General features: G+C 47.5%; 1 protein-coding gene across 1 annotated transcript; it reads left to right on the forward strand.

Annotated features, from left to right (window-relative positions):
* Positions 1-20: 20 nt before the first annotated feature.
* Positions 21-27,641, forward strand: LOC144610652 (uncharacterized). The gene is made up of 5 exons (XM_078429517.1): positions 21-515; positions 8,443-8,536; positions 16,192-16,352; positions 18,385-20,640; positions 25,572-27,641. The coding sequence occupies exons 1-5, from the start codon at positions 47-49 to the stop codon at positions 26,027-26,029; spliced, it is 3,438 nt and encodes a 1,145-aa protein (XP_078285643.1). The 5' UTR covers positions 21-46; the 3' UTR covers positions 26,030-27,641.
* The last annotated feature ends 194 nt before the right edge of the window (positions 27,642-27,835 follow it).

Here is a 27,835-nt window from a genome sequence, read left to right on the forward strand (position 1 = left end):
TTTGTCTTTGAATCGCAGCCCCTCTCGGCTCCCAAGACCCTGGGCCATGAAGTCCGCGGAGTTGGACGAATCCCCTCCAGCAGATGCCAAAGACCCTGACGTCAGAGGTACACCAGCCATGTCGGGCAAGCAGAAGAACAACGGGCCAACCAAGGGGAAGCAGAGCCCAAAGTCCACTGCTGGGTCACAGGTCAAGGCCAAAGTGGCCACCTCGAGCATCAGACCACCCATCCTCAGTAGGACAATCCCCGTCGTCAAGAAGGCCAATGACCAGGAGCCAAGGGTGGCTGCGTCCAAAACGGCCCCGAAGACTGGCATGTCCTCCCATGAGAAAATAATGGAGAAGAAAATGATGGCCAGGAACAAGGCCACAAAGCCCAACGTGGCTGTGCCCGACACCGACAATGGTAGCCTGTCCACCCAGGTGGAGAGAGGAGGAACAGCCAAAGCGTTGCCCACCCCTAAAGCTGTTGCTAAAGCCAAAACCCCAACGCCACAGGCCTCGGCCTCCACAGGTTTGTTTCTTCCTTGCCCACTTTGGTTGGGGTGGGACGTCTATCTATACACTAAAACTATAAGAAGATAACTGCAGATGCTGGTACAAATCGAAGGTATTTATTCACAAAATGCTGGAGTAACTCAGCAGGTCAGGCAGCATCTCAGGAGGGAAGGAATGGGTGACGTTTCGGGTCGAGACCTATGTACTAAAACTCTCGTTTGTTTGTTTGTTTGTTCCTGAACTACAGCTAAAACGGTACACGATAGCGCGACAATTGTAGGCCCCACCTTACTCACCGTCGTCCCTTTGGTGCGAATGGAAGAGGTTTCATTGAAATCGATGTTATGTTTTTAAAGTTATTCACATTTTAAAGTTTAAATCTATCTCCTAGGGAGGGAGGGGGGGGGGGGGGGGGGGGAAGGAGGGAGGGAGGACAAGGGGGTTGAGGGGGATGGGGTTTTTTCCCACCTCTTCTGGCCAAGTCCTCCACAAGACAACGCGACATGATTTTTAAAAAAAAATTAAAGTGGGAGGGAGAGGGGAGGGGGAGGGTAAGGGGAAGGGGGAGAGAGGGGAGGGGGAGGGGGAGAGAGGGGAGGGGGAGGGGGAGAGAGGGGAGGGGGAGGGGAAGGGGGAGAGAGGGGGAGGGGGAGGGGGAGAGGGGGGAGGGGGAGAGAGGGGAGGGGGAGGGGAAGGGGGAGAGAGGGGGAGGGGGAGGGGGAGAGAGGGGAGGGGGAGGGGAAGGGGGAGAGAGGGGAGAGAGGGAGGGGAAGGAGAGAGAGGGTGCTACACCAATGCAGGAGAGGTTTGGGCCCTCCAGGTCCAGTGAAGACTAAATCACAGCAAGCTCTCCATCTTTGTGAAATGCATGCGCCACATTGCCGGAGTGACTCAGCAGGTCGGGCAGCTTTGGTTGTTTAGTTTAGAGGTAGTATGGAAACAGGGCCCTTCGGCCCACAGAGTCCGTGCCGACCAGCGATCCCCGCACACTAACACTATCCTAAACACACACAAGGGACAATTTACAATGATACCAAGCCAATTAACCTACAAACAATAGACAATAGGTGCAGGAGAGGCCATTCGACCCTTCGAGCCAGCACCGCCATTCAATGTGATCATGGCTGATCATTCTCAATCAGTACCCCGTTCCTGCCTTCTCCCATACCCCCTGACTCCGCTATCCTTAAGAGCTCTATCCAGCTCTCTCTTGAATGCATTCAGAGAATTGGCCTCCACTGCCTTCTGAGGCAGAGAATTCCACAGATTCACAACTCTCTGACTGAAAAAGTTTTTCCTCATCTCAGTTCTAAATGGCCTACCCCTTATTCTTAAACTGTGGCCCCTTGTTCTGGACTCCCCCAACATTGGGAACATGTTTCCTGCCTCTAACGTGTCCAACCCCTTAATAATCTTATACGTTCCGAAACCTGCTCTTCTTTGGAGTGTGGGAGGTAATTGGAGCACCCGGATAAAATCCACGCAGGCCGCGGGGGAGAACGTACAAACTCCGTACAGACAGCACCCGTAGTCGGGATGGAACCTGGGTCTCTAGCGCTGTAAGGCAGCAACTCTACCGCTGCGCCACCGTGACGCCATGGAGAATGGATGTTTTGGGTCATGATTTCCCCTCACCCACCACCTCCCCCCACTTAAGTTCAAAGTCATTTAACTTCATAAATTCCTCTTGGCAGCAGCTGGGATAACCACTACACCACATGGAGCTCCTAGTTCTTGAAGGGACGTCTAACCTGGAGCGTGTATTCTGCTCATGTAAAAATAGAAATGTAATCCAGTGTCCTCTGTTTCCGAAGCAGTGTTGAATTTCAGTGCAAAGCACTCTGTGTGTGTGCATGCCTATTCTATTATTTAAGAAGTCGATCTGACATGCTAACTCTCTCTCTCTCCTCTCTCTCTCTCTCTCTCTCTCTCTCTCTCTCCTCTCTCTCTCTCTCTCTCTCTCTCTCTCTCTCTCTCTCTCTCTCTCTCTCTCTCTCTCTCTCCTCTCTCTCTCTCATCTCTCTCTCTCTCTCTCTCTCTCTCTCTCTCTCTCTCTCCTCTCTCTCTCTCTCTCTCTCTCTCTCTAATGGGATTTGTACCCTTCTGCATGTTTGGCACAGGAAATATTCTTAGCATCCTGTGTGCCTTGCCTTCAGTATAGCTTGACTGGGGATATCAGCAATGTAGAGGCTAAAATGCCAGTGTGTGGCCTCTTCCATATGTTGTAGCAGCTGAATCTCCCTTCTCTACATGTTGCTGGGTTTTTTTCCCACCTCTCTCTTCTGCCCAAGTTCTCCACAAGACAATGCTACATGATTTTAAAAAGAAATCTTTAATGTGGCATTAATTTAGACCAGTTATTTGGAAGGATGCGAGGGGCTCTTATCGAAACGTATAAGATTATTAAGGGGTTGGGGCACGTTAGAGGCAGGAAACATGTTCCCAATGTTGGGGGAGTCCAGAACAAGGGCCCACAGTTTAAGAATAAGGGGTCGGCCATTTAGAATGGAGATGAGGGAAAACCTTTTCAGTCAGAGAGTTGTGAATCTGTGGAATTCTCTGCCTCAGAGGGAAGTGGAGGCCAATTCTCTGAATGCATTCAAGAGGGAGCTGGATAGAGCTCTTAAGGATAGCGGAGTCAGGGGGTATGGGGAGAAGGCAGGAACGGGGTACTGATTGAGAATGATCAGCCATGATCACATTGAATGGCGGTGCTGGCTCGAAGGGCCGAATGGCCTCCTCCTGCACCTATTGTCTATTGAAAACCTGGTTTCCAAAATGGTTTTAAAATGAAACCTTTTTTTAAATGTATCTGTCCTCTTCTCTGATTAGCTTTCTTGAAGGTTAAATTGGTCTCATTATTTTAAGCTATTCTGGGCAGAATTATAAGTAGAGACAAAAAGCTGGAGTAACTCAGCGGGACAGGCAGCATCTCTGGAGAGAAGGAATGGGTGACGTTTTGGGTCGAGACCCTTCTTCAGACTGGGCAGAATTAATATGTTTGGCGGCATGCAGCTGAATCACCATGCTGCAAACTTTCTCCATCTGTCTTGCTGGTGAACAGAATGGATGTGGTTGAGGGGGGCTATCACAGCAGTGTGTGTGGGTTTGGTTTGGAGATACAGTGCGGAAACGGGCCCATCAGACCACCGCGTCCGCGCCGACCAGCGATCCCTGTACACCAACACTATTCCACACACATTAGCAACAATTTAGACAAAAGACAATAGACAATAGGTGCAGGAGTAGGCCATTCGGCCCTTCGAGCCAGCACCCGCCATTCAATGTGATCATGGCTGATCATTCTCAATCAGTACCCCCGTTCCTGCCTTCTCCCCATACCCCCTGACTCCGCTATCCTTAAGAGCTCTATCTAGCTCTCTCTTGAATGCATTCAGAGAATTGGCCTCCACTGCCCTCTGAGGCAGAGAATTCCACAGATTTACAACTCTCTGACTGAAAAGATTTTTCCTCATCTCCGTTCTAAATGGCCGACCCCTTATTCTTAAACTGTGGGCCCTTGTTCTGGACTCCCCCGACATTGGGAACATGTTTCCTGCCTCTAACGTGTCCGACCCCTTAATAATCTTAAACGTTTCGATAAGATCTCCTCTCATCCTTCTAAATTCCAGTGTATACAAGCCTAGTCGCTCCAGTCTTTCAACATATGACAGTCCCGCCATTCCGGGAATTAACCTAGTAATTTACAATTGCATCGAGCCAATTAACCTACAAACCTCCACGTCTTTGGAGTGTGGGAGGAAACTGGAGATCTTCCCGGAGAAAACCCACGCAGGTCACAGAGAGAACGCACAGGCAGCAACCGTAGTCAGGATGGAACCCGGGCCTCTGGCGCTGTGAGGCAGCAACTCTACCGCTGCGCTACCCACCAGTTGGTGACCACTTAACATGGAGGAGGTGGTGGTGACCACTTAACATGAACATTGGCCAAACTGATCTCCCGGTGGCTGAGCACTTCAACTCCCCCTCCCATTCCCAGTCTGACCTTTCTGTCATGGGCCTCCTCCAGTGCCATAGTGAGGCCCACCGGAAATTGGAGGAACAGCACCTCGTATTTCGCCTGGGCAGCTTGCAGCCCAGTGGTATGAACATCGACTTCTCCAACTTTAGATAGTTCCTCTGTCCCTCTCTTCCCCTCCTCCTTCCCAGATCTCCCTCTATCTTCCTGCCTCCACCTATATCCTTCCTTTGTCCCGCCCCCCTGACATCAGTCTGAAGAAGGGTCTCGACCCGAAACGCCACCCATTCCTTCTCTCCCGAGATGCTGCCTGACCCGCTGAGTTACTCCAGCATTTTGTGAATAAATACCTTCGATTTGTACCAGCATCTGCAGTTATTGTCTTATACTATATATAACATGGAGGAGGTGGTTGATATTATCATATCATATCAAATATATACAGCCGAAAACAGGTCTTTTCGGCCCTCCAAGTCCGTGCCACCCAGCGATCCCCGTACATTAACACTATCCTACACCCACCAGGGACAATTTTTTACATTTACCCAGCCAATTAACCTACATACCTGTACGTCTTTGTACACCTATAACTTTGCTAATAGAGGTACATAAAAGAAGTACATGCTGAGAATTGTGGATGCAGCCCAGACCATCACACACACCAACCCCCCCACCGCTCCCCAAAATCCAGGGGTTAATTTTAACACTGTATCCATCAATGGAGGTACGAGAGGAGGAGGGTATACTTGTGTACTTGTATACTAGTGCAGGTGGCATCATTCCTGCTTGCAGTATCTCCACACACATGGTGACCCCACCAACACTCATTGTATTCTTTAGACTTTAGGGAAACAGCATGGAAACGGCTGTATCTCTGAGAAGGAACTGCAGATGCTAGTTTACACCTAAGACACATAATACTGGAGTAACTCAGCGGGACAGACAGCATCTCTGGAGAGAAGGAATGGGTGACATTTCTGGAAGGAATTTCTTTTGTCCTGAAGGGATTTTCTTTGTCGTGAAGTATTTTTTATCATGCCTGAATTTTTGAGATTATTATTGGCTGTGCCAATAATTGGCACTTTGACTGCCAAACCACATGTCTTTGAGAGGTGGAAGGAAATTGGAGAACCCTGAGGGAACTTGTTGTGGTCATGGGAGGATATCAAACTCCACCTTCCCATCAGTACACAACATACAGTTTAGTTTAACATAATATGCTGGAGTAACTACTGGCAGGCAAGGTGTTGACTGGATAGACTACCTGGTTGAGAGACACATCAGTGAGATACAAATGTGCAATAAGTCTCACTGGAATAGACACAGAAAGCTGGAGTAACTCAGCGGGACAGGCAGCATCTCTGGAGAGAAGGAATGGGTGGCGTTTCGAGTCGAGACCCTTCTTCAGACAGTTAGAGTGAAAATGAGCGTCACATCTGCCCTTCCACGCTACATTGCAACAAGCAAGAAACGCCCACACCAATTCAGAACAGCTACACTCTTGATTAAGAAACAACCAGTTACTAATTAGACTTCAGAGGCAGAAAAAGATAGATCCAGCCAATAATAATCGCAAAAAAAATTAGACATGATAAAAATACTTAATGACAAAAAGTTTCTTCAGGACAAAAGAAAGGTCACCCATTCCTTCTCTCCAGAGATGCTGCCTGTCCCACTGAATTACTCCAGTATTTTGTGTCTATCTTAGGTGTAAACCAGCATCTACAGTTCCTTCCTACACATTGAATCATGTTCAGGCAGATTTAGATTTAGAGATACAGCGCAGAAACAGGCCCTTCGGCCCACCGAGTCCGCGCCGCCCAGCGATCCCCACGCATTAACACTGTCCTACATACAATAGGGACAATTTTTACATTTACCCAGTCAATTAACCTACATACCTGTACGTCTTTGGAGTGTGGGAGGAAACCGAAGATCTCGGAGAAAACCCACGCAGGTCACAGGGAGAACGTACAAACTCCGTACAGGCGGCGCCCGTAGTCAGGATCGAACCTGAGTCTCCGGCGCTGCATTCGCTGTAAGGCAGCAACTCTACCGCTGCGCCACCGTGCCGCACTATAGTCTATAGTCTTCATCAGTTTTGGCCACCATCTCCTCACTTTGAAATCAAGGCACTGGAAACAATTGCATCTTGCAAAGGAAATAATTTGTTTTGCATTTTGGTTACTCAGGACAACTTTTTCCTCTTTTCCTCTAAAATAATTTAAAAACCTATTTTGGGTCTTTTGCCTTGAAGGAATTTTTTTGTTGTGAAGTATTTTTATCATGCTTAATTTTTTTGGAGATTATTATTGGCTTGACATGTCTTTTTCTGCGTCCTAATTAGTAACTGATTGTTCCTTAATCAAGATTGTAGCTGTTCTGAATTGGTGTGGATATTTCTTCCTTGTAACAATGTAGGGTGTGCTGAGAATGTGACACACATTTTCACTCTGTGTCTCAACCCAAAACGTCACCCATTCCTTCTCTCTAGTGATGTTGCCTGTCCCGCTGAGTTACTCCAGCATTTTGTGTCGATCTTTGGTGTAAACCAGCATCTGCAGTTCCTTTCTACGCATTCATTCTAACTAAACTGACAGTAATTTTGCTAATGACGCAGATTTTAAGATCTTGTGGGTCATGACCCAAAGATACTAGAGGAACAAGACGGACCACTCCGTTGAAATCGCCTATACTGAAGTAACTGCAGATGCTGGTACAAATCGAAGGTATCACAAAGTGCTGGAGTAACTCAGCAGGCCAGGCAGCATCTCTGGAGAGAAGGACTGGGTGACGTTTCGGGTCGAGACCCTTCTTCAGACTGATGTCAATCTGAGGAAGGGTCTCGACCCGAAACGTCACCCATTCCTTCTCTCCAGAGATACTGCCTGACCTGCTGAGTTACTCCACCACAAAGATACTAGAGGAGCAAGATGAACCACTCCGTTGAAATCGCCTATACTGAAGTGTAGTACGCAAAGGAACGCCATTTTAGTAAGCAAAACCCACCGTCCGTTATGCCTCTCACAGTGTAATCAGTGTTTTGGGGGAACAGTATGTGTGATGATACCATTAAAATGCAGAATATATCTCATCTATCAATTCACAGATATTTGTTATTTTTCTTTTAAAATGTTTCTGCAAGTTTCTGCCCACTAAAATGGCGTCATGACGTACTACGGTTTTTAGGGTCGAGTGGTCTATCTTGCTCCTCTAGTATCTTTGGTCAGGACTCTTGTCCCAAGCAATTCCTTTAAATAATTTGAATGAAAATCGTTGTATATTTTTGAGAAGCTGTCAAAATGCAACGTGTGACGTGAGGAATGGGCTGGGGTCAATAGACAATAGGCGCAGGAGGAGGCCATTCGGCCCTTCGAGCCAGCACCGCCATTCAATGTGATCATGGCTGATCATTCTCAATCAGTACCCCGTTCCTGCCCTCTCCCCATACCCCCTGACTCCGCTATCCTTAAGAGCTCTATCCAGCTCTCTCTTGAATGCATTCAGAGAATTGGCCTCCACTGCCTTCTGAGGCAGAGAATTCCACAGATTCACAACTCTCTGACTGAAAAAGTTTTTCCTCATCTCAGTTCTAAATGGCCTACCCCTTATTCTTAAACTGTGGCCCCTTGTTCTGGACTCCCCCAACATTGGGAACATGTTTCCTGCCTCTAACGTGTCCAACCCCTTAATAATCTTATACGTTTCGATAAGATCTTAATAATCTTATACGTTTCGATAAGATCTTAATAATCTTATACGTTTCGATAAGGAGTATAAGAAAATAACTGCAGATGCTGGTACAAATCGAAGGTATTTATTTCAAAAAATGCCGGAGTAACTCAGCGGGACAGGCAGCATCTCAGGAGAGAAGGAATGGGTGACGTTTCGGGTCGAGACCCTTCTTCAAGGAGGGTTGTTTCAAAATGGTGCCTTCACCAGTTGTCTGTAATTGTCTCCACAGCTTCAAAGAAACCACCAGCTGCAGCTGCTGCTGCTGCCACTGCAGTAAAGCCGACAGGAAGACCATCGAAGCCTAGTAACAGCACAGTGAGCAGGTAAAGCAAGCGTTCCCAACCTGGGGTAAATTTGCCCCCAGGGGGTAAATATCACCTACGCAGGGGGTAAATATCACCAGCCCAGTGGGTAAATATCACCTGCCCAGTGGGTAAATATCACCTGCCCAGGGGGTACATATCACCTGCCCAGGGGGTACATATCACCTGCCAAGGGGGTAAATATCACCTGCCCAGGGGGTAAATATCACCTGCCCAGGGGGTACATATCACCTGCCAAGGGGGTACATATCACCTGCCCAGGGGGTAAATATCACCTGCCCAGGGGGTAAATATCACCTGCCCAGCAGCGGTAGAGTTGTTGCCTTACAGCGAATGCAGCGCCGGAGACTCAGGTTCGATCCTGACTACGGGCGCCGTCTGTACGGAGTTTGTACGTTCTCCCCGTGACCTGCGTGGGTTTTCTCCGAGATCTTCGGTTTCCTCCCACACTCCAAAGACGTACAGGTATGTAGGTTAATTGACTGGGCAAATGTAAAAATTGTCCCTAGTGTGTGTAGGATAGTGTTAATGTGCGGGGATCGCTGGGCGGTGCGGACCCGGTGGGCCGAAGGGCCTGTTTCCGCGCTGTATCTCTAAATCTAAAATCTAAATATCATCTGCATTTGTTGATTCTGGGTTTGGACATGTTGACTGACTGCGTTTGGTTCTGATATACCGGTATCTGTTCATCATTAGTTGTTCATAAATAAGTGAAATACCATTGTTATGTGCTACTATTAATGTTATTTGAACTTAAAATAATAATGTTAGAAACAGTACTTTAATATTTCCCCATTGTCGGTTGCTTTGTTACGGCAGAAGTGTAAACTCAAATCACTGAACTAAACAGGGTGGGGGTAAATTTTCTTTCGAAATGTTGCCAAGGGGTAAACGGGATGAAAAAGGTTGGGAACCCCTGAGGTAAAGGGTTAATTTAGCTTGGAGATGCAGCATGGAAACAGGTCTTTAGGCCCACCCGGTCTACACCGACAAGCAATCCCCGCACACTAACACAATCCGACACACACTAGGGCCAATTAACCTACAAACCTGTAGGTCTTTGGAGCTCCTGGGGAAAACCCACGGGGTGAACGTACAAACTCCGTACAGACAGCACCTGTAGTCAGGATGGGAACCCGGGTCTCTGGTGCTGTAAGGCAGCAACTCTACCGCTGCGCCACCGTGCCAACCTTGGTCAATGAGTGTTTACTGCTGGATTTTAATAGCTGGCATTATTTAGTTTGGGGCTGGTGGGCCGAAATTCTTGTTTCCACACTGGCCTTCTAGTTCTTTAATCCCCCTACACGTGGTAAATGCAGTCTTTTACCCTATCTATTCCTGTCATGATCTTGTACACCCCTCTAAGATCACCACTCATTCTCCTGCGCTCCGAAGAATAAAGTGCTATCCTGCTCAGTCACTCCCTCTCGCTCTGGCCCTCAAGTCCCTGCAACATCGTTAAACCTTCTCTGCACTTGTTCCAGGTTAATATCATCCCTGTAGCAGGGTGCCCAAAACTGAACACCAAATGTGGCCTCACAATGTCATAACATAATGTCCACACTTCAACACAAAATCCTTATAATAGACAATAGGTGCAGGAGGAGGCCATTCGGCCCTTCGAACCAGCACCGCCATTCAATGTGATCATGGCTGATCATTCTCAATCAGTACCCCGTTCCTGCCTTCTCCCCATACCCCCTGACTCCACTATCCTTAAGAGCTCTATCTAGCTCTCTCTTGAATGCATTCAGAGAATTGGCCTCCACTGCCTTCTGAGGCAGAGAATTCCACAGATTCACAACTCTCTGACTGAAAAAGTTTTTCCTCATCTCAGTTCTAAATGGCCTACCCCTTATTCTTAAACTGTGGCCCCATTGGGAACATGTTTCCTGCCTCTAACGTGTCCAACCCCTTAATAATCTTATACGTTTCGATAAGATTCCCTCTCATCCTTCTAAATTCCAGTGTATACCAGACTGACTTACCTGACTTACGAAGGCCAATGTGCTGAAAACCACCTTCACCCCCCTATCTACCTGTGATGTCACTTTGCAGGAACTGTGTACCTGAATAGAGTAGACGTTTCCACTCGTGGGAGAGGAGGTTTACACTCTAGGACCAGAGGTTATAGTCTCAGAATGAAATGATGTTCCTTTTGGAAGGAAATGAGGAGGAATTTCTTTAGTCAGAGGGTGGTGAATCTGTGGAATTCATCACAACGAAGGCTGTGGAGGCCAAGTCAATGGATATTTTTAAGGCAGAGATAGATAAATTCTTGATTAATACCGGGGGTTATGGGGAGAAGGCAGGAGAGTGGGGTTTGGAGGGAGAGATAGATCAGCCGTGATTGAATGGTGGAGTAGACTTGATGGGCCGAATGGTCTAATTCTGCTCCTAGCACTTATGACCCAATGAACCTGCAACCCTAGTTCCCTCTGCCTTCCAACATGCCCAAGAGCCCTGCTATTTTTGATTAGCTAGATAACATTCAAGCACAGATTAGGTAAATGTAGTCTTTTACCCGGAGCAGGGGGATCGTGAGCCAAAGGATATGGGTTTACGGTGATGGGGAAAGATTAAATAGGAACCTGAGGGGAAACTTTTTTTGGACAAAGGGTGGTGGGAAAATGGAACGAGCTGCCAGAGGAGATAGTTGAGATAAGTATCACATTGTTTTAAAAACATTTGTACAGGTACATGATAGGACAGGTTTAGAATGATGTAGGTGAAAGGCAGGCAGGCAGGTGGGACTAGTGCAGATGGGGCATGTTGGTCGTTGTGGGCAGGTGGGACTAGTGCAGATGGGGCATGTTGGTCGGTGTGGGCAGGTGGGACTAGTGTAGATGGGGCATGTTGGTCGGTGTGGGCGGGTGGGACTAGTGTAGACGGGGCATGTTGGTCGGTGCTGGCAGGTGGGACTAGTGTAGATCTGGCATGTTGGTCGTTGTGGGCAAGTTGGGACTAGTGTAGATGAGGCATGTTGGTCGGTGTGGGCAGGTGGGACTAGTGTAGATGGGGCATGTTGGTCGATGTGGGCAGGTGGGATTAGTGTAGATGGGGCATGTTGGTCGGTGCTGGCAGGTAAGACTAGTGTAGATGGGGCATGTTGGTCGGTGCGGGCAGGTGGGACTAGTGTAGATGGGGCGTGTTGGTCGGTGCGGGCAGGTGGGACTAGTGTAGATGGGGCATGTTGGTCGGTGCGGGCAGGTGGGACTAGTGTAGATGGGCCATGTTGGTCGGTGCGGGCAGGTGGGACTAGTGTAGATGGGGCGTGTTGGTCGGTGCGGGCAGGTGGGACTAGTGTAGATGGGGCGTGTTGGTCGGTGCGGGCAGGTGGGACTAGTGTAGATGGGGCGTGTTGGTCGGTGCGGGCAGGTGGGACTAGTGTAGATGGGGCGTGTTGGTCGGTGCGGGCAGGTGGGACTAGTGTAGATGGGGCGTGTTGGTCGGTGCGGGCAGGTGGGGCCAAAGGGCCTGTTTCCGTGCCGTGTGACTTGATAACAACTATTGGACAACCTGATTTTCTTCTCGTGTGGAGAGGAACTGCAGTTGCAGGTTTAAACCGAAGAAAGATGGACAAAATGCCGGAGTAACTCGAAGGGTCAGGCAGCATCTTTGAAGAAACGAAATAGGTGACGTTTTGGGTCTGAAGGGTCACCTATTCCTTTTCTCCGCTGAGTTACTCCAGCGTTTTGTGTCTATCTTCTGGTTTTCAGGTCTGGGCTGGATGGATGCAGGGTGCATGTTCTCTCTGTAGGGAGAAGGTCTTGAATCGCTGAGTTACTCCAGCATTTTGTGTCTATCTTCTGGTTTTCAGGTCTGGGCTGGGTGGATGTTCCCTCTGTAGTTGGAAGGTCCTGAATTCCTGCTAACAGCTCAGTTCTAATAACAGTGACTGCTCCCTTCCACTGCCTGAAACTTGTCCTGTGAAACTGCTTCTGACAGCCTCGCAGTTGTTAATCCGACCCTGCCTGATATCACAAAGGGGCGGGAGGTATCAGCATCACTCCAGACAATGTTGTGATCACTGGCTGGCTCTTTCATCCGCTTTACTTCGCACCATTGTTCCATTTCATGCCTGGTACTATACTGCCTTGGGCCAATATGACTTGGGTAACTGTATGTTATCGGATAGCTTGTAATGGAGTCATTGTACGTAGTAGATAGAAACATAGAGTTACTCCAGCACTCTGTGAAACGTCACCTATCCATGTTCTCCAGAGATGCTGCCTGACCCGCTGACTTTGACACATAGAAACATAGAAAATAGGTGCAGGAGTAGGCCATTTGGCCCTTCGAGCCTGCACCGCCATTCAATATGATCATGGCTGATCATCCAACTCAGTATCCCGTACCTGCCTTCTCTCCATACCCCCTGATCCCTTTAGCCACAAAGGCCACATCTAACTCCCTCTTAAATATAGCCAATGAACTGGCCTCAACTACCTTCTGTGGCAGAGAATTCCACAGATTCACCACTCTCTGTGTGAAAAAAAACTTTCTCATCTCGGTCCTAAAAGACTTCCTTCCCCCTTATCCTTAAACTGTGACCCCTTGTTCTGGACTTCCCCAACATCGGGAGCAATCTTCCTGCATCTAGCCTGTCCAACCCATTAAGAATTTTGTAAGTTTCTATAAGATCCCCCCTCACTCTTCTAAATTCCAGCGAGTACAAGCCGAGTCTATCCAGTCTTTCTTCATATGAAAGTCCTGCCATCCCAGGGATCAATCTGGTGAACCTTCTCTGTACTCCCTCTATGGCAAGAATGTCTTTCCTCAGATTAGGAGACCAAAACTGTACGCAATACACCAGGTGTGGTCTCACCAAGGCCCTGTACAACTGCAGCAGAACCTCCCTGCTCCTATACTCAAATCCCCAGATAGAGCTCATTCCATTATGGTGGCGCAGTGGTAGAGTTGCTGCCTCACAGTGCCAGAGACACTAGTTCCATCCTGACTACCAGTGGTATCTTGTAGAGATAGCAGCCACAGCCGGACATAAAAATAGCTTTTTTCCCCACGAGCGATAGTTCTACTCAATAACCAAAGACTGTAGCCTCTTTTTTGCTCTGGTTTATTTTCACCCACATGTTCAGACCGTAATGTTGTATCCTTATTGTTTTGATGTGTTTATGCTTTATTCTTAATTGTTAACTGTGTGTTTGTGTTGTCATTTGTGAGCGGAGCACCAAGGCACATTCCTTGTACGTGCACATACTTGGCCAATAAACGTATTCATTCATTCATTCATTCATATCTATACGGAGTTTTTAACGTTCTCCCCGTGACCTTCATTGATTTTCTCCGGGTGCTTAAGTCTCCTCCCACACTCCAAAGACGTACAGGTTTGTAGGTCTGGTATAAATGTAACTTGTCCCTAGTCTGTGGAATTAAGGGGTTGGACACGTTAGAGGCAGGAAACATGTTCCCAATGTCGGGGGAGTCCAGAACATTGTGTGTGTGTGTGTAGGATAGTGTTACTGTACGGGGATCGCTGGTCGGTGCGGACTCGATGGGCCAAAGGGCCTGTTTCTGCGCTGCATCTCTAAAACTAAAACCACCACCTCACCCTCCTGCATGACAAGGAGTAAAGTTGTAGCTGGGGCCCTTGCCCTTGAGAGGGGTGGTAATTTGGGATGTTGTGGGTTTTGACTGCTGTGAATGTTGAAATAGAAACACAAAGTTAAAAATATATATATTTTAAAAAATAGGCCAATAGGCAAGGGAACGGATCTAAATGGAAGCTGTTTAGGTTGAGAGGTCATCCACTGTATCACATTAAATAGGCCATTATGTCATCACCAGCCAGCGTTTAGTTGGAGATGCAGCATGACAATGATCCCTTCAGCCCACCAAGTCCACGTCGACGAACTACCACCTCTACACTAGTTCTATCCTACACACACTATAGACAATAGACAATAGGTGCATTCGCCCCTTCCAGCCAGCACCGCCATTCAATGAGATCATGGCTGATCATTCTCAATCAGCACCCCGTTCCTGCCTTCTCCCCATACCCCCTGACTCCGCTATCCTTAAGAGCTCTATCTAGCTCTCTCTTGAATGCATTCAGGGAATTGGCCCCCACTGCCTTCTGAGGTAGAGAATTCCACAGATTCACAACTCTCTGACTGAAAAGATTTTTTCCTCGTCTCAGTTCTAAATGGCCGACCCCTTATTCTTAAACTGTGGCCCCTTGATCTGGACTCCCCCAACATTTAGCCACAAGGGCCACATCTAACTCCCTCTTAAATATAGCCAATGAACTGGCCTCAACTACCTTCTGTGGCAGAGAATTCCACAGATTCACCACTCTCTGTGTGAAAAAAACCTTTCTCATCTCGGTCCTAAAAGACTTCCCCCTTATCCTTAAACTGTGACCCCTTGTTCTGGACTCCCCCGACATTGGGAACATGTTTCCTACCTCTAACGTGCCCAACCCCTTAATAATCTTATACGTTTCGATAAGATTATCCCACACTAGGGACAATTTACAATTTTACCAAAGCCGATTAACCTACCGACCTGCACGTCCTTGGAGTGTGGGAGGAAACCGGAGCACCCGGTGAAAACCCACGCTGTCACAGGGTGAACGTACAAACTCTATACAGGCAGCACCCATAGTGAGGATCAAGCCCCATTTTTCTTGTCTATTGTCTGTCAACAGTTGTGTGAAGGGAAATGGCACCACCTGCAGGCAGTGGGCAGAACATCAGGGAGCTATGTTCTTCCCTTAAACCTGTTATCATATCATATCATATCATATATATACAGCCGGAAACAGGCCTTTTCGGCCCACCAAGTCCGTGCCGCCCAGCGATCCCCGTACATTAACACTATCCTACACCCACTAGGGACAATTTTTACATTTACCCAGCCAATTAACCTACATACCTGTACGTCTTTGGAGTGTGGGAGGAAACCGAAGATCTCGGAGAAAACCCACGCAGGTCACGGGGAGAACGTACAAACTCCTTACAGTGCAGCACCCGTAGTCAGGATCGAACCTGAGTCTCCGGCGCTGCATTCGCTGTAAAGAGGCAACTCTACCGCTGCGCTACCGTGCCGCCCTGTTGTACTAAGAGGAGCATCATTCATTCCAGGATCTTTCATACCCCCCTCAACTCCATTCTCCTGCCTTCTCCCCATAGCCCCTGTCACCTTTACTAACCAAGAACCCGTCAATCTCGCTTTAAAAATACCTACTAACTTGGCCTATCAGTCTGAAGAAGGGTCTCGACCCGAAACGTCACCCATTCCGTCTCTCCTGAGATGCTGCCTGAGTTACTTAAGCATTTTGTGTCTATCTTTGATTTAAACCAGCATCTGCAGGTTTTTTTTCCTACTACTTGGCCTCCCCAGCCATCTGTGGCAAAGAATTCCACAGATTCACCACCCTCTGACTAAAGACATTCCTCCTCATCTCCTTCATAGAGGAACGTCCTTTATATCTGAGTCCTCTGGTTCTAGACTCTCCCACTAGTGGAAACATCCTCTCCACATCCACTCTCTCCAGGCCTTTCACTGTTGGGTAGGTTTCTCCATCCTTCTAAACTCCAGCGAGTACAGGCCCAGAGCCAACAAACACTTATATGTTAAATAAATCTAACTTGTTTCTCTAACTGGCAACTATGCTTCCAATTATTTTCAAGACCCAACAGCTCGATGGCCACATCCTGCCAAGCAAAGACCGGAGCGGTCAGGAAGCAATCAGCGTCGAAACCACCCAACGAAGTCTTGACTTGCACTAGGACCACCAAACCCAGTGTGCAGACGGCAGGATCTAAACCAGCCTCCAACAGGACATCTAAAGGTGGTCTGTCCATGATTTTTCCAAATTGTACTGTTGTCTGCCGAGTGAGAAATGTTTGCTGGAGTACAGAACAGTTCTCAGATGAAATTGGCAGAAAAGGGTTTGAAGTGTTTTAGATAAAGCTCTCGGAGCTAGTGGAATCAAGGGATATGGGGAGAAGGCAGGCACGGGTTACTGAGTGTGGATGATCAGCCATGATCACAATGAATGGCGGTGCTGTCTCGAAGGGCCGAATGGCCTCCTCCTGCACCTATTTTCTATGTTTCTCTGTTAGTATTATTGCAGTTGGGTCTGGAGAAGGGTCCCAACCTGAAATGTTACCTATAGGAAAATAACTGCAGATGCTGGTACAAATCGAAGGTATTTATTCACAAAGTGCTGGAGTAACTCAGCAGGTCGGGCAGCATCTCGGGAGAGAAGGAATGGGTGACGTTTCGGGTCGAGACCCTTCTTCAGACTGACATCACCTGACCCGAAACGTCACCCATTCCTTCTCTCCCGAGATGCTGCCCGACCTGCTGAGTTACTCCAGCACTTTGTGAATAAATACCTGAAATGTTACCTATTCCTTTTCTCCAGAGATGCTGCCTGACCGGCTGAATGACTCCAGCGTTTTGTGTCTATTGCAGTGAGACTTATTGCATGCAGTGTGAGTAGGGTAGTGTTAGTGTAAGGGGTGACCACTGGTTGGCACGGACTCGGTGGGCTGTTTCCGTGCTGCATCTCTGAAGTCCATGACTCTATGTTCGTATCTCACTGATGGGTTGCTTAACCAGGTAGTCTATCCAGCCAACACCCTGCCTGGGATGCAGTTCAAACTCGTGCTCCTTGTCAAGGAAGGATGCAGACAAATCTTGTGTCAAAAGGGTGTGGACTAGTTCGGGGTCTTGAGGGAGGGTGGCCCTCAAGACCCCGAACTAGTCCACACCCTTTTGACACAAGGTTTGTCTGAATCCTTTCTTGACAAGGAGCATGAGTTTGAACTGCATCCACTATTCTCACATTGGCCCATGACACCTAGAGTTAATGGCAAACCTTTCATTTTAAGAAAATATGTGAATAATAATGATTTTCGGTGTACAACAGTCGGTAGAGTACAGTGGTATTGAAACTGAAGGTATCGTTCCTAGATGGAGTTTCTATCAAAGATTGATACAAAGTGCTGAAGTAACTCAGTGGGCCAGGAAGCATCTCTGGAGAAGCGGATGGGTGATGGACAATAGGTGCAGGAGGAGGCCATTCTATATCTGTCCTGCCCTCTCCCCTGACATCAGTCTGAAGAAGGGTCTCGACCCGAAATGTCACCCATTCCTTCTCTCCAGAGATGCTGCCTGTCCTGCTGAGTTACTCCAGCATTTTGTGTCTACCCACGTTTCCTGAAGTCCATAGATATCACCTCTTCCATCAAAGGATCCATTGACCTTCCATGGACGATGATTATTTACGGTCTTGAGCTGCAAGGGTCTGGTGGGTGGGGATCTACTGACTACTAGACCCAACTTGAAGCTAAATGGTGCTGGAGTAACTCAGTGGGTCAGGCGGCATCTTTTGGAGAACATGGATAGGTGACCTTTCTGGTCAAGACCTTCTTCAAACTTGGGGGTGGGGTGAGAGGGGGGGGGGGGAGGAGGAGGATAGAGAAGAAAGTCTAGATGAGAGAAGGGGCAGAATGGAGACGAGCAGGTTATGGGTGAGGGGGGAGGGGGATTTGATAGATGGAAGGTTGGACAAAGGCCAGAGATGAAAAGACAGAAGGTGTGAGACATCAGGATTGACGAGTTGCAGATAGTGAAGCTGGAGGAAAGGTAGGAGGGGAAAATGAGATAAAGGTGAGAGTCCAGGTGTGGCATGGGGGAGGGGCGTGGGAGGAAATAAAATGACCTGTTTTCACTTTTGGTTTTGGCCTCATGCCGTCTGGGTTCATTAGTACCATCGCCATCCATGTGACTGTTGCCCCTTCAGCTGACTTGCTGGTTCATGTTACTGCTGAATGTATGAATAATCTGCTTGACTTTGTCCTCCGTCTCTCCAGACCAGGCTCTCGGCTCTTCCCAGCCAAAGAAGAATCCAGGTTTGGAAGCGGGTAAAGCCAGCAACATCGCCAGGTCAAGCAAACTAAAACTGCCAAAGCCGTCAGAATCTTCTTCCGAAACAAAACACGTGGATGCAAGTCGAAAGACCAAAATTCCTGTTAAACAAGGACAGGGGGTACTGCCTGATGCCTCTGTTACCAAGAGTTTGGGGACTGTTCTCCCTTCGACTCAGACCGCCAAAGCCATCGAGAAGCAACCCTTGTCAAGTGGTAGATCGCCAAACACCAGGAAGTCTCTCTCTGAGGACAACGTTGGGGGATGTGGGTCCTTGGAGAGCCACCTCGATGCTGAACCAAAGGCCAATTTGAAGGGGCCATCTCCCAGCTTGGTTACTGCACCAGTCGTTGGAGATGTGGTGGAGGACCCTGGGGGTAGTCTGACCATCAGGAATTCCCCCTCTCCACAAGGAATGAAGGCAGCCCCTTGCCTTGGCCGTGCCGATGAAACGGCTTCTGCAGAGGACAAGGTGGCGGGAGCTGTGGCTGAACCAAGTGTGCCCGCACCCGAAGGAGCAGAGGATGTGGGGCGTTTGGGATGTGTTGAAGTGGCCGGCCAGTTAAACAAAGGAGACATGAATTCTGACCCCAATCTTGATCCAGAGTTGTGTTTAACCTACAGTGATAAAATGGAAAATATTGGAGCTGTAGTTGGAAGTGAACATAATGTTCCTGAAGGGGTCGAAACAGTTAATGTAAACTATTATGAAGTTCAACAGACTAACATGGATGAAAACGTGATTGATGTTGGTGCAGAAGTGAACTTGACCAATTTGGAAGTATGTGTCCTGCCTAGCCAATGGATTGACGAGATGGTCTCTGTTTTACCATGTTCTGAAAGGTGTCCATCCATTGTGAATTTTTGTATTCTCAAACCTATTCCAGAAAACCCACCAGAAAATCCACCTGCAGTTGAGGACAATGTAGTCCTTGCACCAACATTGGCGAACATAACCTATCCTAGGGGGTCCACTTTAGGAAGTGCCTTGGAAGATGTGAGCTCTCTGGAGTCCAACAGTGATGTATCTAATGGGGAGCAAGTTAAGCTGAGTGTGTGTGGACACTCCAAGGTAACTCCTCCTGAAGAGCTCCTTCCGGACACGCTCTCGAGTTGCGAGCAAGATGCTGTCTTCAAACCTTGCGACCAGCTCGCGGAAGGTTGCAGAGCACCCACAGAGTTGCACCATCCTGTTGAAAGTGAAGGCGTGCCCTCTGGTTTGCTGCCTGGAGATTTGTGCGGAGACCACGGCGCGTCGCAGGCTAGCACGCTGAGAGGCGCGGACGTGGCTGGGAATAGCAGCAGTGTCACCAGCACTCCCGAAGAACTGAAGGATTACAACAGCAGCTCGGGAGTAGAGTCCAAATCGGAGAAATTGGAATCTGTAGACAATGGCTCCCCTCCGAGAGAGGTCTGTGAACTTGATCTCCTGGAGCAGGACTTGGGGATTCACTTGGAGAGGGGCGATTACGAGCCTGAGACGCTTCCAGCAGATGACCTGCTTGAAGGTTCTTCAACTGAGCCCCTAGTCTCTTCGGACGATGAAGATCATTCAGAGGGTGATCTAGAAAGCGTGGCTGAGATAACGAACCAGCGTGGTCTGGAAGGGATAGACAACCCCGTGTTTGAGGACAAGGCTGCAGGTGAATTGAAAGCTGAAGGTCTCTCCCTTCCGTTTAATTCCCCCCACTTCAACCCCTCCAGTCTCCAGGCTGTGGATGAAGTAGAAGAGATTGCGACTGCCGAGACTCCCTGCTCCCCAGGGTCGGTGCAACTTGACCACGCCGACTCGGGTGCCCTCCAAAGCTGCCTGCTCCCGACAATGGAGCCGCAGGCGTGTCTTCCCCCGGACAACCAGGACGCGAGCCGGACAACCAGCCCAGCGATCGATGGCCAGTCCCACGGGCCTCCCTTTCAGGGTGGCTGCCCTCTTGAAAGCGATCCTTTGGCGGGAGTCGTCCCCGAGGTGGCTTTCACCCTGCAGAGCTCACGTGACCTGGTAGAAGACCATCGCGCTGAGTTGGCAGATGAGCCCCTGCCCACGAATGCAGAGGCACCTGGAGCAAACCATCCCATCAACTGCCTCGACGGGGAGTTGGCTAAATTACAGGAGATGGTCGAAGATAGGGAAGATGCAAATGGAGGTTGCATGCAACAGCTATGCTACCCTCCGTGTGAAAAGAATGATAACGTATTGGCAGGTAATGTATTAAATGCTACTTATGAAAAATAAAAATACTCTCTTCCCCAGGGTGACATTTCTGTAATAGATACCAGTCTGGAACATATACACCTTTTGTCCTGGACTCTGAAACCCAAACGCACTGATCACATTGCCTGAACCTAGTTTTAATCTCAATTCTATTCTATGGATGTTCTTGCTCACCACTGCTAACATCTTGGTAACAGATTTGCAGGGCATTAGAAATTGTGTAAATCTTTTTTTTTTTTTGTTCATTTAATATTGATTAATAAAGTGTTATAAAATGATGGAACTGGCCATTTCGTACAGGCTTTATGTGCACTGGGTGGGGGTGGGGGTGGGGAGTGGTATGTGAGGGGTTGTGGTGCAGGGTGGAGCATGTACTTTGGTATCTGAACCAAGCCCAGGTCAATCCTCCATGCAACCCTCCTGAGGTGACGTGCATTATACCATGAGTAATACTAGCCAGAGATCGCTTCCTTGACTCTCATTTAGTTTATTGTTACGAGGTACAGGGTAAAAGCTTTTGTTGCGTGCTAACCATTCAGCGGAAAGACAATGCATGATTACAATCGAGCCATTCACAGTGTACAGATACATGATGAAGGGAATAACAAGGTTAAATCTGATCAAAGATAGTCCGATAGTCTCCAATGAGGTAGATATTAGCTCAGGGTTGTAGAAACATAGAAAATAGGTGCTGGAGGAGGCCATTTGGCCCTTCGAGCCAGCACCGCCATTTAATTGTGATCATGGCTGATCATCCACAATCAGTAACCCGTGCCTGCCTTCTCTCCATATCCTTAGAGGTTATTCTCTAGTTGTTGGTATGATGGTTCAGTTGCCTGATAACATCTGGTTCCTGTTGTATCTGGGAACGTTGAGTAGATAATCCAGCCATTGTTCTTTCACCTGCTGGGAAGGAAAGGGTCATATCATTATCTCCATAGTTGTCTTATCTACTTGGTAGTGCTTTTCCAATCCCACACAGAAGGCCAACCCTGTTCTTTGCATGCGGTGAGCTCACCTTGTGTAGCTGGCCATTGGAACACGTGCAAGGATGTTAACTTGGCACCTTAAAGCAAAAGCTGTTTTAAATGGGCTTGGTGGCTTCTACGGGATTTGAGGATTTGAACTTGGGAGGACAGTCTTTACCCGAGAATGAGTAGGAAGTAACTCCAGATGCTGCTTGACATGGAAGATGAACACAAAATGCTGGAGTAACTCAGCGGGACAGGCAGCATCTCTGGAGAGAAGAAATGGGTGACGTTTCGGGTCCAGACCCTTCTTCAGACTGAAGAAGGGTTTCGACCCAAAACGTCACCCATTCCTTCCCTTCAGAGATGCTGCCTGTCCCGCTGAGTTACTCCAGCATTTTGTGTCTATCATCAGTTTAGAATGAGGGTAGGTGTTGCAAAGGTGAGTTCAATGCTAGGGTAGCTAGAGCTTTGTAGATGTTTGAGGACCACCCATGGCCTAGCTTCAAGTCCTTCTGTCAGAATTAAAATGCAAGTTTAATACATGGGGGGAGTGTTGTATTCTTAAATGCATCTACATCCAATTGGTCTGGTATTGTTTCAGTGAACGTGTTCTGTTCTGTCCGACTTGGACAATAGACAATAGGTGCACGAGGAGGCCATTCGGCCCTTCGAGCCAGCACCGCCATTCAATGTGATCATGGCTGATCATTCTCAATCAGTACCCCGTTCCTGCCTTCTCTCCATACCCCCTGACTCTGCTATCCTTAAGAGCTCTATCTATCTCTTGAATGCATTCAGAGAATTGGCCTCCACTGCCTTCTGAGGCAGAGAATTCCACAGATTCACAACTCTCTGACTGAAAAAGTTTTTCCTCATCTCAGTTCTAAATGGCCTACCCCTTATTCTTAAACTGTAGCCCCTTGTTCTGGACTCCCCCAACATTGGGAACATGTTTCCTGCCGCTAACGTGTCCAACCCCTTAATAATCTTATACGTTTCGATAAGAACTCCTCTCATCCTTCTAAATTCCAGTGTATACAAGCCTAGTCGCTCCAGTCTTTCAACATATGACAGTCCCGCCATTCCTGGAAATAACCTAGTATTCCTACGCTGCACGCCCTCAATAGCAAGAATATCCTTCCTCAAATTTGGAGACCAAAACTGCACACAGTACTCCAGGTGCGGTCTCACTAGGGCCCTGTACAACTGCAGAAGGACCTCTTTGCTCCTATACTCAACTCCTCTTGTTATGAAGGTCAACATTCCTTGTCCAAGCTTCCCCGGCCTCTTGTACAATTCTCTGTTCAGTTCCATGTGCCATTTCGTTGTGAACTTGGGAGAATGTAGCAAAGTAAATATCTTGCATTTAACCCTTGATTTTAACTCCTTTCCTCAAAGACCTGGGTGGCAGGGGACAAGTTGTTCTTTAGCTATCAGTCTGGTCTTGGAGTACAAGTTTCTTTGGGCGAGAAGGCTCCTTTGGGTTGCCAGAGATCCTGGAATGTGATTCGTGGCTTTGCAGTTGCCTTGCAATGCTGCGGCACTTCCGATCTAAACACGGCAGTTTAACAAGTTATGTAGGGAGGAACTACAGGTTTGAACCGAAGATAGACACAAAAAGCTGGAGTAACTCAGCGGGACAGGCAGCATCTCTGGAGAGAAGGAATGGGTGACGTTTCGGGTCAGGACCCTTCTTCAGACTGGTTAGGGATAAGGGAAACGAGAGATATAGACGATGATGTGGAGAGATAAAGAACAATGAATGAAAGATACGCAAAAAAGTAACGATGATAAAGGAAACAGGCCATTGTTAACTGTTTGTTGGGTGAAAACGAGAAGCTGGTGTGACTTGGGTGGGGGAGGGATAGAGAGAGGGAATGCCAGGGCTACCTGAAGTTAGAGAAATCAATATTCATACCACTGGGCTGTAAGCTGCCCAAGCGAAATATGAGATGCTGTTCCTCCAATTTGCGTTTGGCCTCACTCTGACAATGGAGGAGACCAAGGACAGAAAGGTCAATGTGGGTAGACACAAAATGCTGGAGTAACTCAGCAGGACAGGCAGCATCTCTGGGGAGACGGAATGGGTGTCATTAAGGTCAGTGTGGGAATGGGAAGGAGAATTAAATTTGTCCAGCAACTGGGAAATCAGGTAGGTTCAGGCGCACTGACGGTAGTTCAGCGAAATGATCGCCCAGTCTACGTTTAGGTCTCGCCAATGTATAAGAGTCCACATCTTGAACAACGGATACAGTAGATGAGGTTGGGGGAGGTGCAAGTGAACCTCTCTGCCTAACCTGAAACAAGCTAACAAGTTGCTGTGCTTCCCAATATTATTCCTGTTGAGCAAATCTACACCAAACCCAACCCTATCAGGGGCAGACAAGGGCACTCGATTCAATTTGAGACACCAGCTACCAAGACAGATGTGTATAGCAACTCATTGTTCCCTCACACAATTAAAGCTGGGAATAGTCTTCACCCTACTATAGTGACTCAACCCGACGCAACTACATTTAAGGCAGCTCTTCTTCTCCAAGAAGCCCTTCTTGCTTAAGTCCATACTCCGCCACCTCCAGTTTAAATTCCATTTGTAATATTTTGGAGGACCAAGAGCAGCCCGACACAGCTGAGGAACTGCTAATAGACAATAGGTGCAGGAGGAGGCCATTCGGCCCATCGAGCCAGCACCGCCATTCAATGTGATCTTGTCCGATCATTCTCAATCAGTACCCCGTTCCTGCCTTCTCCCCATACCCCCTGACTCCGCTATCCTTAAGAGCTCTATCTAGCTCTCTCTTGAATGCATTCAGAGAATTGGCCTCCGCTGCCTTCTGAGGCAGAGAATTCCACAGATTCACAACTCTCTGACTGAAAATGTTTTTCCCTCATCTCAGTTCTAAATGGCCTACCCCTTATTCTTAAACTGTGGCCCCTTGTTCTGGACTCCCCCCAACATTGGGAACATGTTTCCTGCCTCTAACGTGCCCAACCCCTTAATAATCTTATACGTTTCGATAAGATCCCCTCTCATCCTTCTAAATTCCAGTGTATACAAGCCTAGTCGCTCCAGTCTTTCAACATACTCTGCCACCTCCAGTTTAAATTCCATTTGGAATATTTTGGAGGACCAGGAACAACTCGACACTGCTGAGGAACTGCTAATGTGTTGCAGTAGTCTTGTCCAAGTGCACTTGAGTGCAAACTGTGTTAGAAGTGGTGGCAAATGTAATACACTCTGTATGCCTCCAATGACTATTGTACTGAGTGTGCTGGCCTTGTATGTTTAGCCTTCCATCTGCGCTTGCCCTGCCTGTCTAAAATGTGTCTCGTCGCTTTGTGCTGCCGCATCGGTCAAGAACCGTTGAAGTTTCTCGCAAATGTTTGTCCTTGCTGTGTTTGGAGCTGTGGCCCGTATTCATTGAACCGAAAACGCTGCTCTTGATTGGAAACTCGGAAACCATAATGACCCTGGGGAAAATTGGCCGTTAATCCAAACGTCAGCCATCAAGCCCCAACGATGCTGTTCTGTTTTGAGTTGTAACTCTTCCCCTCTTTGACAGTGCCTGCCTTTTTTGCACCATCATCCCACAGTAAAAGAAAGTGAGTGCCAAATTGGGAGGGCCATTTAAAAGTTGTGTTGCCTGTGGCGTGCATACAAGCAAGGACCGTGAAACTATATATATTTTTTTCAATGACTTTATGTAGCGACTTGTCACTGAAATCACTTTCCCCTTTGGTTCACTTCTAACACGTGTTTGCAAATAGATGAATGTTGTGCAAGAAATGTATCGTCTAGTTTGTACAATGTCTTCTCGATCCTGTTCCCAGTTGCTCTGCAAACGTCCAAAACTCTAGTTGTAGATTGCATGCGGGAAGGATTTTTGCTGCTGCTATTTTTTTTTTTCCTCTCTCTTCCAAAATCTTCAAGTGCTGTCACTTGTTGCAGGCATCATGAATGATGGCGATAAGACCATGCAGACACACTGTATCCCTTGGATAACACCACTGCTCCCACCCATCCTTTCTACGATCTATGAAGTAGAAACGGCAGAGTGTGAGGAGAACAGACTAGAAGAGGACTATGAGAGCAACGATCTACCGACGCTGGATCTGCCATGCCTTGAGCTCATTGAAGATCCCAGCGACAGAGTCTTGTCCCTGCAGATTGAGCCGGTGGAAGTTGTGCAGCAGCTGATCAACCACACTCTACTACTTTCTGGTGACGGAGTCAAGCTACAAAGCAAGGTAATGGTTGACAAGGCAGAGCTGAGCAAATGGACTGATTTAATATCGCCGTTAGATGACTCGACAGCCAGTATCACGTCTGTAACCAGCTTCTCTCCCGAAGACCTCTCCTCTTCACAAGGGGAATGGACCGTGGTGGAACTGGAGACTCATCATTAGCCAAATGGCATTGCATTCTGGCTAGAAACATCGCCTAAATTGGATGGTCCGGTGTGATATTGGAAGGGTGCATGTCAGACCAACACTTCCTCAAGCCTGAAGATCATCCTCCTATGATCTTGCTATCGGTGTCACTGGCCTGAGTTATGGAACGTTCTCCAATATAGCAACTTCCAGAACGAAAGTAAAAGGGATTAAATAAAAACAACAAAATTATTCTCATGGGAATAAACCTAAATCCAGCTGCCTATACTTTTAAATTGGATGGGCTTGTAATGCATTGAAGTAGCTTAATGAACAATATGCAATTCTTTAACTGGAATCTAAATCTTGAAACCCTTCATTATAGTTAGAATAGTCTACACTGGGTGTTTTTAAAATTGGTCTTTTGTCTACATTTTTCAGCAAGAGTAACTGTTTTTGCTCAGGGTGGTGCCATTTGTGGTCTGAAATTTTGGATGGGAACAGATGACTTGAATAGCATTTTTGAAAATGAAGTGCGTGACCTGTGAATCGAGTCCAAGTCTGCTCTCTGACTGCACTGTTTTTTGAAATTTAAGTTGACTTGACCTTCAGTGGCACTTTTGTATTGAATGCCGCTTTCTATTTTAGTGGCACTGTTATGGGTTCTGGACTGGAGTAGAATTTAAGTTTACCTTTTAAGTTTTGAGTGGAGCTGCATTATCCTTTGGCTGCAAGGCCTCTTACCTAAGTGGTGCTTGACTGAACGTCTTGAAGCCATGATGTACCTACCTGCCTTACGGCCAGTTCAGTTTGCATTCGCCAGGTGAGGTCTCTTTGGACATCTCCAAAGTAACAACCCAGCTGGTAATGTTGTGGGGTTTTTTTTTCCAAAAGGTGAACACGAGAAACAAGTGGCCTTTTTGTACCGAGTTAAATGTGCAGGGAAGGATGAAAGTTTAAAATGCAGTAATGCATGCAGATACAAAACCTTTTTTCCCCCCGAGACTACTCAATTTGTCATGACATTAGTTTGAAGCTGTGGAGACATTGTGGCATGTTCTGTCAACCAACACAATGCAGTTGTTTGAAGCTAATTTTCAATGGCAATGTTGCTTTCCTGTTGATCTTACACTTGCCTGATTTTTTTTCTTTCCCCTGGCTTTCTACATGCAAGCTAAAATTTGGCTTCCTACATGCAGATTACAATGTGTTTTGCCAATGTGGCACGGATTCTGTTGAGATGAGTGACGATGATAATATCGGATTTGTCAGTCGGAAGGGCTCGTGTCCATTATTCGTCCAACCATAATTAAGTCACATGGGGTCGGTATATGCTGCCCCATAGCTGAAGATACACTTGCTAATCGTGGATTCTTGCTGTCATCTATGCTGCATGAAGCTGACGTCTAATGTGTGAACACAAATGGGATTAATTGTTAATTTCCAGCATGTTTTCAATGACTTGTAGAATTCTGAAATCAAACTGCATCCCAAAGTATTCTCAAAAAGCTTTGGATATTGCTGTACGTTCCCCCCTTTTTTGGGGGGGGGGGGGGCGGGATGTCGGGAGGATTGTGTCTAAACACTACCTCCCTACCTGTCTAGAACTTGGAGATTTCTGTTTACATTAAAGTTATAACTGGTTTAATTCCGATTGGAGTTGTTCTTTTGTTGCCAATTTCAAACTCTCTAAATAATCCTGACCTTGATTTCTATGCATTAGCAAATGTTGAACACGAGATATTCCCGAACTAATATTTATCTGACTTGAGGTTCAAATAACATTGACCGTGAACTTGAATGTTGCTGGTTAATTAACCGTCTTTTTGATAAGGTTGAACT

This window comes from Rhinoraja longicauda, chromosome 37 (assembly GCF_053455715.1).
Source record: "Rhinoraja longicauda isolate Sanriku21f chromosome 37, sRhiLon1.1, whole genome shotgun sequence".
Classification (NCBI taxonomy): Eukaryota; Metazoa; Chordata; class Chondrichthyes; order Rajiformes; family Arhynchobatidae; genus Rhinoraja; species Rhinoraja longicauda.